This window comes from Melanotaenia boesemani, chromosome 17, assembly GCF_017639745.1.
Source record: "Melanotaenia boesemani isolate fMelBoe1 chromosome 17, fMelBoe1.pri, whole genome shotgun sequence".
Classification (NCBI taxonomy): domain Eukaryota; kingdom Metazoa; phylum Chordata; class Actinopteri; order Atheriniformes; family Melanotaeniidae; genus Melanotaenia; species Melanotaenia boesemani.
In genome coordinates this window covers 1,897,862-1,913,112 of record NC_055698.1, presented here as the reverse complement: position 1 = coordinate 1,913,112, position 15,251 = coordinate 1,897,862, and the positions used below count along the sequence as shown (strand labels likewise).

At 41.5% G+C, this 15,251-nt stretch overlaps 1 protein-coding gene and 1 long non-coding RNA gene across 2 annotated transcripts in view; one reads left to right on the top strand and one right to left on the bottom strand.

Annotated features, from left to right (window-relative positions):
* The window catches only part of phf14 (PHD finger protein 14), a 114,116-nt gene that overhangs the window by 24,509 nt on the left and 74,356 nt on the right, over positions 1-15,251 (bottom strand). Inside the window, exon 17 of the mRNA XM_042012349.1 lies at positions 7,058-7,175. Within this exon, the coding sequence (XP_041868283.1) occupies positions 7,058-7,175 (118 nt within the window). The remainder of the gene's footprint in view (positions 1-7,057; positions 7,176-15,251) is intronic.
* Positions 592-15,033, top strand: LOC121657008. The gene is made up of 3 exons (XR_006013508.1): positions 592-710; positions 3,045-3,051; positions 15,023-15,033. It is a non-coding gene; the product is annotated as an uncharacterized LOC121657008 (long non-coding RNA).

Genomic DNA, 15,251 nt, shown 5'->3' with positions numbered 1-15,251 from the left:
GGTAAACTCTCCAGGTTGGAGTTTGTTTGATGGTTCACTTCAGTTCGGTGGTATTTCCTGTTTTAGAACAACAATGGCGTCCAGTATGGTTCAGCGTCTTTATTAGCTTGTGGAAGAAAACGAAGAAATAATTCGATCAGCCTTTCATCAACTTGATTCAATGGTTATTGTTTTTTAAAAACGGTGGTTACCACACAAATTCAGCGAGAAGATCCAGATGTCCGGCAACACATGATCCCAAACTAACCATTCACAAGGGAGAACCTCCGTGTAACCGTCTGTGTAGCAGGGGTGCACGTCAGGTCTGGAAGAGGTGCGCGTCGAGCCTCTGCAGACCTACGCCGAGCATACACACACACACGCCGCGCGACCATAAATCCGCCTTTAGTGTATAAACCCACTGGACAACTCAGTGACTCTGTCAGCATGCAGAGTATGAGGAATGAGGAGTGATCAGAGATGAGTGTGATTGTGCAATGATGACTACGCCTCTGTGGAGGCTAGAAGCAGACTAGCCTCCGTTGATGATGGAGGCTAGTCTGCTGAACTGGGTCGACTCTGACGGTGTAGTTTTTGTTTTGTAGTTATTGTTGGTGATTCCAACATTCATGCTGAGAACCCGGAGGACAGAGGGACCAAAAAACTGTGTTGTGTTCTTGATAACTTTGGTCTAACTCAGCATGTGGACCAGAGGACCCTGTCTGGATCTGGTCGTCTCTAAAGGTCTGGATATTTCCCAGGTTGTGGTGATGGATGTTGCTCTGTCTGATCATTCCAAACCAACCAAACAGAGGTTATCAAGAAACGGTACATTGTTGAAAATACCACTGAAATGTTTCTACCAGCTTCCTCTCCATCACCCCTCCCCCAGCCTTCAGCTGATGAGCTTGTGGATCATTTCAATGGTAAAATTACAGCATTATTGATGTCACTGCTCCCACCGAGGTGGAAGAGATCGCTGCCAAAAAGAAAGCTCCATGGAGAAATGCCACGCTGGTAAGAGCTGGAAAACCAGAATGTGGAAAAGCTGAATGCAGGTGGTGGAAAACAAAGCTGCAGGTTCACTATGAGATCTATGAAGAGAGACTGAGGGTTTCTAATCTGGAGCTGAGAAATTCAGACCATCTTTCTTTCTGACATCATTGCTAAGAACAGCAATAAAGCTCGAGCCTTGTTCGTTACTGACAGGCTAACTAATCCTCCTGGGTCAGTAACCTCAGGACTCCTATCCAACCGGGCCTGGAATGAGTTTGCTTCTTTCTTTACTGACAAAATTCAGAAAACCAGGCAGTCAGTCCGTGCTTCCATGCCAGGGCAGGACATATGTCCCTGTGTCCGCTCAGAGACATGAACACCAGGACAGACTTTTCTCCAGTCAGTCCTTAAACCTGGATGAGATCATTGTCCATCTGAAAACCACCACTTGCTGTTTGACGCCCTGCCAGCCGGGTTTTTAAGAATGTTTCAGGATGTATGGCCTTAGATTTCTTCCAGGTTGTAAACACGTCTCTGCTTTCAGGCGTCTTCCCTCAGACCCTAAAAACAGCCGTCATCAAGCCACTACTGAAAAAGAAAAACCTAGACTCGTCCCTCATCAGCAGCTACAGGCCGATATCAAACCTCCCCTTTCTGAGTCAGATTCTATTAAAAAGCTGTCTTCCAGCAGCTACATAACGTCCTGACACTAAATAACTGATGTCGACCAGTCAGGTTTCAGCCACCCCACAGCACTGAGATGCTCTAGTTCAGGTCTTTAATGACATCCGCCTGAGCACAGATAGTGGGAACATTACAGTCCTGGTACCGCTGGATCTCAGTGCTACATTTGACACAGTCGACCATAAATTAGGGCTGGACGATATGGCCAAAACTTGTATCACAATATATTTCTTAATTTCAGTCGATACAATATAATTCCGATATTGATATAAACTATATAAAAGCCTCAAAAAAAAAAAAAAAAAAAAAAACTGCCAAAAATGCCACAACAGATGCTGTAAAACTTATTTATTTTTTGCCAAGTCTATGAAACTCTTCCAGTATAACATTTTAGAAATAAAAACCATACTCATAGGTCGGGCTCCGTGTCTGGTGTACGTACGTCATCACTTACGTAGCCAGTGTGTTGTGCTCTTTCTGTTGGGCATGAATCACTGACGAAACGCTGTACTCATTTACTGTATGTATATCAAAATATCAGAAATGTGTTCAAAACTCATATCACCGTTACTGAATAAAAGTATATTGTGATATATATTGATATTGAATTATTGTCCAGCCCTACCATAACATCTTATTAAACCGGCTCAAAAACTGTGTGGGACTTTCTGACACTGCAATTATTTGGTTTGAGTCCTATTTAAAAGACAGGGACTACTTTGTGTCTATAGGTAACTATAAATCTGAGCGAACCAAAATAACCTGTGGAGTTCCCCAAGGCTCCATCCTGGGGCCACTGCTATACAACATCTACATGCTACCACTCGCTCGCATTATGGAAACAACCAAACATGTTACCACAGTTATGCTGATGACACACACATCTACATAACCATCTCACCAGGAGACTACAGTCCGATCCAGACTCTGATCAACTATATCGATCAGATTAACGATCAGATGGGCCAGAACTTCCTTCAGTTAAATGAAGACTAAACTGAAATAATAGTTTTTGAAGCCAAAGGAAGAAAGATTAAAAGTCAGTTCTCAGCTTCAAACAGTAAAGTTCAAAACTACCAACCAGGCCAGAAACCTGGGAGTAGTCCTAGACTCAGACCTGGGAGTAGTCCTGGACTAAGACCTGGGAGTAGTCCTGGACCCAGACCTGGGAGTAGTCCTAGACTCAGACCTGGGAGTAGTCCTGGACGAAGACCTGGGAGTAGTCCTGGACTCAGATCTGGGAGTAGTCCTGGACTCAGACCTGGTAGTAGTCCTGGACTAAGACCTGGAAATAGTCCTGGACTCAGACCTGGGAGTAGTCCTGGACTAAGACCTGGGAGTAGTCCTGGACTCAGACATGGATTTCAGCAGTTATATTAAGATAGTTGTGAAGTCGGCCAGTTATCACTTAAAGAACATCTGGAGGATTAAAGGACTGATGACTCAGTAGAAAAACTGGTCCATGCATTTATCTTTAGTAGACTGGACTATTGTAATGCTGTTCTCACAGTTCTCCCTAAAAAGTCCATCAGACAGCTGCAGTAAGTCCAGAACGCTGCTGCTCTAGTCCTCACTAAGACCAGGAAAATAGATCCTAGAACTCCAGTCCTCACTAAGACCAGAAAAGTAGATCCTAGAACTCCAGTCCTCACTAAGACCAGGAAAGTAGATCCTAGAACGCCAGGCCTCACTAAGACCAGGAAGGTAGCTCCTAGAACTCCAGTCCTCACTAAGACCAGGAAAATAGATCTTAGAATTCCAGTCCTCACTAAAACCAGGAAAGTAGATCCTAGAACTCCAGTCCTCACTAAGACCAGGAAAGTAGGTCCTAGAACTCCAGTCCTCACTAAGACCAGGAAAATAGATCTTAGAACTCCAGTCCTCACTAAAACCAGGAAAGTAGATCCTAGAACTCCAGTCCTCACCAAGACCAGGAAAGTAGGTCCTAGACCTCCAGTCCTCACTAAGACCAGCAAAGTAGATGCTAGAACTCCAGTCCACACTAAGACCAGGAAGGTAGGTCCTAGAACTCCAGTCCTCACTAAGACCAGGAAGGTAGATCCTAGAACTCCAGTCCTCACTAAGACCAGGAAAGTAGGTCCTAGAACTGCAGTCCTCACTAAGACCAGGAAAGTAGGTCCTAGAACTCCAGTCCTCACTAAGACCAGGAAAGTAGGTCCTAGAACTCCAGTCCTCACTAAGACCAGGAAAATAGATCTTAGAATTCCAGTCCTCACTAAAACCAGGAAAGTAGATCCTAGAACTCCAGTCCTCAATTTTTATTGCTTCCTGCACCCCACTGTAATGCTTTTAATGTTTTATGTAAAGCACTTTACCAGCCCCCGCACATTTACATGTTGTGTACAAATAATAGCAACAAACAACTGAGCCCCAGGAAACAGTGAGGGAGTGTGTGTGAGCATGGTTTCCTACTCTAGTTCCCTCATTTTTACCCACTAACGCAGGAGTATGAGGAGAAACGCATGGACGTCCTGTTGCTACGCTTACACATAGATTCTGGTTCCAACATGTCCAGCTGGAACTGAGGTGATGGAAACAGTGTGATCAACAGAGTCATTTCTGTACGTACTACCTGCATTAGTTTCCCCATCAGCAACAGGAGTTGAGCTCAATCACAATTCACCATCATCCCTTCGGTCGCCCCTTCCATAAACCTCAAGAACGTCAGCCAATTACAAAATACACTTCTCCAAAATCCTTTCATTTTCAGAGGGATGTCGACCCCCAGAAAAAAAACAAAAAGCCCTAAAACACTCTGGAATACTGGAAACTATTTGGAGTCATGATACTCATCTAGGAATTAAATGTGGGGAAATGATCGTGGCAGGTCCACTTGAAGATAAGAGGATGCACTTTAAGCCCATTTTATTGAATAAGTGCAGCTTGAACATGTTTATTAAACCAATATGACAATAAAAAGTTTGTCTGTACCGAAATATTACTGAAGCTGAACTTGATAGATATTTATTTGGGGAGCAGTTGACATTTAAAGAAGCTGTAACCTTTAGGTTTTCCTCATAATTGAGTGGTTTGTTTCTGATTTTCAGCAATTGGAACTTGGCTTTTATAATTTAGCTCCTGTCCACCTGAATCAGCCTCTAATTTACACTCAGATGGAGCTTAGCAGGGACGGATGCCTTTTTCAAGAGAGAAATAAATTGGTTTACATTTATCAATTAGACACAGAAGCAACCTAATGTTGCCGTTTACTGCAGCATATTTCAATAGAAGCAAACTAATTTAAAAAGCTGTGCTGTTTCGAATTTAAAAATGTTTCTTAAAATTAAAAATTAGGTGAGGAATCAGAACTTCTGCTCATTTGTTTTCAGCTTTTCTTTTTTTCATATCAGCCAGGACCAGTTCTTAGACCCGACCCGGAACTGGGCCTTCATTTTGATGTATACTAGATACTTTCTCTAAAGTTCTCTAAAAATATGTCTCATATGGTTTTGTATGAAGGCTGTGGGTCAGTGGTCCTCTGACAGCTTTGGCTGCATGAGTAGGATCACATCCAGAGGCTCAATCTCAACTTTAATTTTCATATCAGCTGATGAAACAGACATTTTACCATCTGATGGAAAATCTGAGCTGATAGTGAATCTGATGAAGCAACACGGTGTAAAAAGAAGTTCCAGCAGGGTGTTTAGCACGGTGTAAAAAGTAGTTCCATGGTGATGTTCGGCACGGTGTAAAAAGTAGTTCCAGGATGATGTTCGGCACGGTGCAAAAAGTAGTTCCAGGGTGGTGTTCAGCACGGTGGAAAAAGTAGTTCCAGGGTGATGTTCAACACTGTGGAAAAAGTAGTTCCAGGGTGATGTTCGACACGGTGTAAAAAGTAGTTCCAGGATGATGTTCGGCACGGTGTAAAAAGTAGTTCCAGGGTGGTGTTCGGCACGGTGTAAAAAGTAGTTCCAGGGTGATGTTCGGCACGGTGTAAAAAGTAGTTCCAGGGTGATGTTCGGCACGGTGTAAAAAGTAGTTCCAGGGTGGTGTTCGGCACGGTGTAAAAAGTAGTTCCAGGGTGGTGTTCCGCACGGTGTAAAAAGTAGTTCCAGGGTGGTGTTCGGCACGGTGTAAAAAGTAGTTCCAGGGTGATGTTCAGCACGGTGTAAAAAGTAGTTCTAGGGTGATGTTCAGCATGGTGTAAAAAGTAGTTCCAGGGTGGTGTTCAGTATGGTGTAAAAAGTAGTTCCAGGGTGGTGTTCGGCACGGTGTAAAAAGTAGTTCCAGGGTGATGTTCAGCATGGTGTAAAAAGTAGTTCCAGGGTGATGTTCAGCACGGTGTAAAAAGTAGTTCTAGGGTGATGTTCAGCATGGTGTAAAAAGTAGTTCCAGGGTGGTGTTCAGTATGGTGTAGCATCTCTTCTTCTAACATGTCTGGAAACACCTGGGAAGTGAGGAGACCAGTTGCTGGAGTTTTAGGAGAGGAATGTTGTCCCATTCTGGTCTGATGCAGGATTCTAGCTGCTCTACAGTCCTGTGGAACCCAATATCCCAAGCATCCAGTTTTGTCCCATGCACACAGAGATTCCTCCAGATTCTCTGAACCTTTAGATGATATTATACAGTAGGTGGTGGGATCTTGAAAGTCTTCACAATTTTATGTTGCGGTACATTGTTTTGACTTTGTTCCACAATTTTTTGGACCCAGCATTTTGTCAGATTGGTGAAGCTCTGTCCATCTTTCCGTCTAAGAGACTCTGCCTCTCTGAAATGCTCCTTTTATACCCAGCCATGTTACTGACCTGTTGCCAGTTAACTTGTTTAGTTGTCTAATGCTCCTCCAGTTGTTTTTTGTTTTTACCAATTACCTTTCCAACCTTTTGTTGATCCTGTTTTATGTTGTTGTTTTCAGAATCAAAATGAGTTATTCAGCTATTTTACTACTTTTGTTTTCAAGTTTTTTAGAGAAATTCAGGATGTTTAGTCAGTGTTTAATGTTTCTAACCATTCATTCAAATGAACGATTCCTGTCTGTAATATTTCCATACATTTTCTTTATTACTAAACACCAGGGATGGGTAATGATTTGCACATTTCATTGTAAGACATTGACTAGTTTTGCTAACCAGCACCTGTAGTAATGTGTTGCTACCACCACAAGGTGGCATTCAATTTCCAAGTGTTTTGCCAAATACCAGGAAAAACAAAACAAAACAAAACAAACAAAAAAAAAAAAAAAACAGAAGAACTCTTCACTATTGCTAGTGAACAGAGTAAAAATATAAGACACAAGCATGAGGTCCAGTTCAACCTCTGCAGGTAAAGCTAGCAGCTCACCACGACTATGAACGGTCCCTGAAAATGAGCTGCCACAAACTCCAAGTAAAAAAGACCCCAGCTGTACACTGATCTCCTGCCGACTGCAGACACTCACCTTGGATGAGGATGTGTCACACTCCTGGCAGATCCAGCCATATCCTGTCTGCTTGGGAGATTTCTTCAGAGGGGGGTCCAGACACCCAAAGTGATAGCAGAGCTGGCACTCGTCACACCTGAGGACAGACAGGAAAGACACGTGTTACGTCTCACATAAATAAAGCAGCCGTCTTCCTCCGCTGATGAGACTGGCTCAGGGCAGGTGATGGATGATGACCAGGCAGCTACTTGTCAGCTACGACACTTTGTTAATGTATTTCACAGCCACTCTAATCACTCCACTTCCTTGACCTTACACAGCCATATAGTGTCCTAAGGGTTTAGTGGGTTCCCAGATAAATACGGGCCTTGTTAGTGTCAGATAAATGCTTGTTAGGTCTCCTAAGGCTGGACAGACTGCTTACTCAGGTGAACCATTAGGGGTCGGAAAACACAGAAGACACAAAGTGAAAAGAACACAACAGCTTAAAGTCTGAAGTGTTTTGGACTGAGAATATCCCTCAATTATTAATTATTCCAGATGTTACTCATCTTTACAGCTGTTACTAATATATGCTGTAATTCACATATCAGAAGATCCAAAAGGATGAACGATCAAAATGATTCTGTATGAAGATAAAAACCAGCAGATCATTGCTATTTAGAAATGTGTTTATTTGCTTTCCATTCCAATAAATACATTATGAGTATTAATAATTGATTAAAATCCCATAAAGGTGCTTTTACCTTTTTTAAAGCTAGTACCACCTGGCTAAACCCCGTGCAAGCCAGGCAGACCTGATAAAGTGGACCGTGAATGCATGTTGGAGACACAAATGATATTAAGAAAAAGTAAACAAAAGGAAACTAAATAATTTACAATAAAAATGAATGTCTATTTTTTCACAGCTATAGTTTCTTCTGAGTTTGGGATGTAAAATGTTTTAATGGACCAGTTATAAAAGACCTAAATCTTTACAAAAGAATTATTTGTTTGTAAGTGTAATTTATTTAAACCCAATTTTCAATGAAATCATAGCAGAGTATTTATATTAAAACTGAAATATTTAGCCTACCTAAGACTGTGATAAGAATATACTGTGTCAATAATGAAATTTGAGATTACTGTAGCCTAATTGTTATAATATTGAAATTAAATGACTCTACATTTGCTAGTAAACTGACCAGAATTTCTTTTTAACACTAGAATGACCAGCCTATTCAACAACTATGTCAAATAAAATCATAAAGCTTTGCTGGTCCCTGACTTTTCTTAAAACTAAGTGACTTTTTTTAGTAGCCTACGTAAAGAATAGAGGAAATAAGATAATTTCTACCTGTGCCAACGTGATGATTCAGACGTACGGATTTAGTACTGTTCTGTTTTTAGACTCCTGACATTGGGATCAGATCATGTGGAAATATTCTGTAAAGGAACGAAGAGATGGATCAATGCTGAATTTCACATCAGACTGGACCTTGTAGGAAGAAACGTCCACATCATCATCAAGAAGAGCGCTGACCCAAAGAGCTCACAGTGGTTTCTGCAGCAGCTGCAGAGGAAAGCAAAGCTGCAGCAGACTCCGGATAGGAGGTACGGAGAGGCTGCAGGGACTCCGGCACCGGCAGCCGGTAAAGCCGAGTGCTGGTGCCGCTGCAGGGGCAGAGGCGTGAGCTGAGCTGCTCTTACTTCTGTATAGTTGTTTTAGTCGAATAACAAATAGTGTAGATTGTCATGACAGTATCATGTAGCCTCATTCTTACTTTTGTCATGTTGTCTGGTTCTGTATCACTTAGGTTTATCTACCCCACTCCGCTTTTTTATATAAATATTCTGGAAGTTTATATTAGTTCATGTGGAAAACGAGGCTGCAGTTGTTGCTTTGTACTTTGTTTTTAAAAACAGCATTTGATTAGGGCTATAAGCTATTATTATAGGTTAAAATATACTGTTATAACTTTGCTATTATTTTAGCTGTATAGTTAGCCATAAAGGGAATTTTTTGATCCTCCGATGTCAGCTCTTCCTGTCATTGTGAAGCAATGTGTTGGATTGTTACCCTCTACCAGGGAACGTGGGGTTGGATTAGACCGTCGTGAGACAGGTTAGTTTTACCCTACCGATCCTGAGCAGTCAAAATTACCGCCGGTGGCCGTTTTAGTCGTCTAGTTATAGAATTGTGAACGTTCTGGTGTTAAAATAAAAAGAATGCCTTCTATTTTTCATTTTTGTGGATCCAAGTGAGATCTGTGTGTGAGCATGACAACAAACGAGGAGAGTATTTGCTGTCAGCAGCAAGAGAAGGTGAAGCAGAAAAATCCAGATGGTGGGGTATCAGCGCTCATCACAACGTCCCCACGGTGTGTGTGAATGAACCAGCTCAACCTGCAATACAACGTAAACATAGCCATAACTGCTGGTCAGTAAAACTAATAAAAGTTAGAAACTGTGTGCTACAAGACAAGGCAGTTTACTTGTACAGCACATTTCATGTACAGGACAATTCAAAGTGTTTTACATAAAACAAAAGCATTACTGATATTAAGAAATAGTAAAAGGCAGCAACACAAGGCAAGAATCACAATAAAATAATAAATTACATTAAAATGATTAAAAGCAAGATAAGTTAAAAAGTTAACGTGCAGATTTCATGCAGAGACATGAGAAAAGAAATGTTTTTAACCTGGATTTAAAAATGTCTACATTTGGGGAAAGTTTAATCTCCACTGGCAGTTTGTTCCATTTGTTTGCAGCATAACAGCTAAATGCTGCTTCTCCATGTTTAGTCTGGACTCTGGTCTGGACTCTGGTCTGGACTCTGGTCTGGACTCTAGTCTGGACTCTGGTCTGGACTCTGGTCTGGACCCTGGTCTGGACTCTGGTCTGGACTCTAGTCTGGACTCTGGTCTGGACTCTGGTCTGGACCCTGGTCTGGACTCTGGTCTGGACTCCAGTCTGGACTCTGGTCTGGACTCCAGTCTGGACTCTGGTCTGGCTAGATGATCAGAGTTTTTGGATCTAAGAGCTCTGCTAGGTTTATATTCTCTGAACACACCACAGATGAATTCTGGGCCTAAACTGTTCTGGGATGTAAACCATCAGAAGGGTTTAAAAATCGATTCTGTGATTGACTGGAAACCAGTATAAAGGTTTTAAAACTGGTGTGATGTGTTCAGATCTCTTAGTCCTGGTTAAAACTCCAGCAGCAGCGTTTTGGATGAGCTGCAGATGTTTGATGCTCTTTTTAGGAAGTCCTGTTAAAGACCAGTACAGTAATCCAGTCTACTGGAGACAGATCATGGAAGAGTTTCAAAGCTGCTGGGCTTCCTGTCAGGCGTTCTCGCCCAGATGTCACTTCCGCCTTCTTCCTCAATCGGTGAGCAGCGCCACAAGTGGAGGGTGTGGAGCCCTCTCACCATGAAAAGTATGAGTGTTAAAACACCATCATCCTCCACGGGGGGAACGCCTACATGTTGTTCCATCAATGTCCTTTTTATTTTCAGATCCATCCACAGAGCCGACTGGCTCGTCTTGTTCCTTCTTGCCCCTCCATGTGCCGCCATCATGAGGAGAAATGACGGATGTTTGGGGATTGTCATGCCGTGCATGCTTTAACCAAATTAAAAATATTAACACATACATAAATTAGTTACCACTGTTCACCTGTTATTTTTGACAGCCTCAATTACAATTCCTTTATATAGATAATAATTTGACTGAAAAGGACTAAACTGGACTTCCTTTGATTGGACTTGTGATAAACTTTTTCTATAAAATGTCCTGAAGTGTGTCCTTGAATTTGGACAAAGTTAAGAGACTAATTGACCTGTGAAATGTTAATATGTGGAGCAGAGTTCAAGGTAATAATCTCAGCCTCTGAAACGATTCACAGGTAGACTTAATCTGAAGTTAAAACCAGGTTTCTCTAAACTTGATGTCCTCTCTGTATGTCTCTCTGTATGAAATGGACATAAATGATCAATGTGTCTTCAGGTGTTTTTGTCCTTTGAGTCATCAGTAATGGAGATGAATGGAGGTTGTGTTTGACCTCCCAAGATGTTCCCACTGTTATCAGAGTTTCACTGGAGAACGAGAATGTCCATCATTGATCAGGACATAATTGGTTCTAACAGCAAACTGTGAATGTTCTCTAATCATGGGGGTCTTATTGGTGGGTGGTCAGTCTGCTTAATGATTAAAGGAAAAGTCTCTTTGTTACAGTAACAATTACCAAGCCAACTTTATTTATAAAGCACTTTTAAAAAACTAAGTCATTCTTTAACTTTGTCTTTCTGGGTATTGTATTGACATAAATGATGGTTTGATCTTTCTTTTCTTTTTTCTTTTGTCTGAGTTTCAGTCCTGTGACACCAGGACTGAAAAATTGCATCGATCTATCATGGATTCAACGATCAATAAGCCAACAGCATTAATCCAAACTAAAAACACAAATCAGTCATGGATCCAGGAATCATCTGTCAGATGTTCTCCAGAAATGTGAAATTGTTTCCATTTTCTTTGATTTAACAACGTTCACGGCGTTCGTAGCTTTCATGATGATCACTGTCAACTTCCCAAGAGACTGTTCAGCTTCAGCAGATTGACTCCGCCTCCCCAGAACCAACCAATCCTGCATTGATCCAGAGCAGGTGAAGCAGAACCGTCTGCAGCCCGGCCATTCAGGGATGTCCCCCTGAGATTGGTATGAGCCTAGAACGCATGCCACCTGACCCATGGACAAGCACAGTGACCCCAGGAACAGGAGCTCATTGGCTGATGTTGATAGCCTTATCCAATTTCCTGCTCACAGCCTAAATTTAAAATAAATTTCAAATTATATTCATCTCTGGATCTTGAATCTAAAACCTCATTGTGGCAGTTTGTGATGCCAGTATATTGAATCTATGTGAGATGGTATAGTGATCAAACTTGTGATATATTGGCCTGTAATTCCGGTAAGTTACAGCTCTAAACATGGAAGAGGAGAAATCTCTCTGTTGGCACATTTCACTAAAAGGAAGAGAACAACCAAACACTGTCACATCTGATCATATTTAATAAAGAAGCATTTGATTTCTTATTTTCTGGAGCTGTAAAATTTGCACAGAAATAAAGTGAGGCTACTGACTGCTGCAAACTGAGCCTGCAGGGTTTCAGACTGCAGAGGAGCAACATGAAGGTAAATCTAACACGAGTAGTGGTGCAGAGATGGGAACCTCTGCAGGGTGTGTGTGTGTGTGTGTGTTGAAATGATTGCTTTCCCACATCTCAGCCATGAACTTGTTGACATACTATCAGTAAAAATGACGACCCGTGTTCTAATAAACCAAATTTAGCCTGAAAGCGACCGCTGACACGCAGTTTAGACTCAGATTAGTCAATCATTGTGTTGTGGAAAGCTGCCTTCTGGAAGCAAACTAAAAATACCTGTGAAATAGCTGCAATAACACCGTGTTGTTTTTACAAATTAAGCACGCAGATTTAGGAAAACCAGAGTAAAAATTTAATTGGCATAGATAATTGGCATCTTATGAGTTGTAGGGGCATAACCTAACAGCTGCTGCACATTAGCACAAATATGCCGCGGCAGGTGCATCTCTCTCAGACACACACATTCATGGTGTGTGTGTGTGTGTGTGTGTGTGATAGGCTGAGCAGGCATATCTGCCTGGAAAACGCTGGGAATTTAAAATGCCCTCCAGCCACCCAGTGAATGGAAGACAAATGACCAAAGTGTGTGTGCTCCACTAATGAGCACGCTCCTATTGTTGCACACAAAGTGCTGATTGATTTTACATGAATCTCCCGCTAAGGCAAAAAGTAAAAGACAAAAGTCTTCTGTTTCCCTGCAGGAGGCTCTTACATATCCTCCAAAATCACAGGAGGGCTCTTTTTATTTAGCGAGACGTGGTGACTGCACACGCGCTCCTCTTATTACTTCACCTCTGCATCAGTTGTCTGAGCCGGAAAGATCGCGGCATTAAAGCACAGCTTGATGATGCAGAGCCGGAGGTTTTAGTGTGTGTTGTGTTTAAAGGCATTCAGACGTCCAGAGACCAACAACAAGTCTACTGTAAGTGTTCAGAAATCACTTCTCCTTATAAAAGGAATAATTTCTAACAGATGTGTGAAACATGCACCACAGTTTCAGAAGCTCCGTTTCTAAACCCGTCCGTGGTCTTTGTGGATCATATAAAATTAAGAACTGTTCAATCAGCAGTGGCTGAACCGGATCACAGTTTATCACCTGCTTCTGTCACATCATCCATAAGACTAATTTCACTGTAGGGACAATAAAGTAAATGCAACGTGACGTGATACAACATAACTTTTCGTCTCCTCATGTCACAGCATGCCTCATAACTTACTGTGACATGCCATATTGTATTGTATCATATCGAAACGTAACGTATGGTATTATTTTATCATTAACATCTGTGGCCAGGTGTCAGAGAAAACCATGGATCACACTGCCTCCACACAGGTGCAACGTCTGATTTGGATCACGTGACATATGAATCCTTTTTTCTCAGACTGTCTGCAGAAAGTTGTTCTACAGCTGAACCTGTTTATATTATTATTATTATTATTATTTAATTTAAAACCCTTTATTTCCAGTTTGGAAAATGTAATCAGTGTAATGTAATGTAATGTAATGTGATGTTTCATAGTAACCATCAGTGGCCAGGTGTGACTGTGCATGATCACACTGCCTCCACACAGGTGATGTTGCTGCATCAGTCCAGGTTGGATATGTTTGTCTTTGCTGGACTGTTGTGCTTTGGTAGTCAAAGTTCATATTTTTAAATAAAATCTCTAAATATCTGCTAAAGAATAATAAAACTAGTGATCTACACATTTCCTGGCCCAAAAAACAAAACAGTTGCTACCTGATTTTAACTAAGCAACTAGATAGGAGCTTCCTATTGAATAATTAGTGCATGAAAAATTCATTTTCAGCTGCAACGAGTTATTTAACCCCAGCAGCTACAATGAGCAGCTTCTCATTTCTTAAAAATAACTGTGTGGAAAGGACCATGCTGTGGTCGTGTAAAAGATGTTGTCTGTTTAAGAAGGGTTAAATCATTGGCACCAAGCAGAGAAAACATCTAAGGAGATGCAGAACCAACTAAAACTGGGTTAAGATCTCCCCAGTGCATTATTAAAAACTGGAAGGATAGTGGGGAACCATTGTCTTGAGCCATCCTGAATAATGATTGGCGATCAGTTAAATGCTTGGTCAAATTCGACTCAAGAAAAACAACAGTAGAACTCAGGTCTATGTTTAATAATAAAAGTAAGAACATTTCCACATGAACAATGTGAAGGGAACTCAAGGGATTGGGACTGAACAGCCATAAGAAAACCACTAATCAGTGAGGCTAACCGGAGAAAAAGGCTTCAGGGAGCATAAAGATCGGACTTTGGAGCAATGGAAGGTCATGTGGTCTGTTGAGTCCAGATTTACCCTGTTCCAAAGTGATGGAGCACCAGGGTAAGAAGAGAGCCAGATGAAGTGATGCAGCCATCATGTCTCGCGCTGCTGTACAAGCCTGTGGGTGCAGTCTATGATCAGGGGTTGCTGCAGTTGGTCAGGTCTAGGTTCAGGTCTGGGTTCAGGTCTAGTTTCAGCAACATTATGTGTCCAAAGAATGAGGTCAGCTGATACCTGAATATCCTGAATGAGCACATTCAGGATTCATGGGGCTCAAATTGTGAAAGAGCAGTTCAGGGAACAGGAGACTTCATTTTCACACATGGACAGGCCACCAGACCTGAACCCCACTGATCAACCCCACACCATCAAAACAAGATCTTGATAAAAAATAAATAAATAATGCAACACTGGATGGAAATGTCATGACATTGCAGAAGCTCATTGAAACAAAGTCAATAAACAGCTTATTATTATTATTATTATTTTTAAATTGGTGATGACTTTCTTTTTTTGACCATGCAATTTATGTTAAATTTATGTTAAAGAGAAATGAAGCGATGGCTCCAGTTCATGAAAGGGTTCATTTATTTTGATCACTGTAATGACAAGAAAAAGTATGCATCAGTGTTGGATGCTCTCAACTGTTCTGCTTGACCGACTCCTCTAAGAAATTACAGCGCTGGTCACCCTGACAACAGTGTTACACCACGCACCGTCTATTAACCGTTATAAAACACAGCTACATGCTAACAGCTAATACAACTAAATACATCT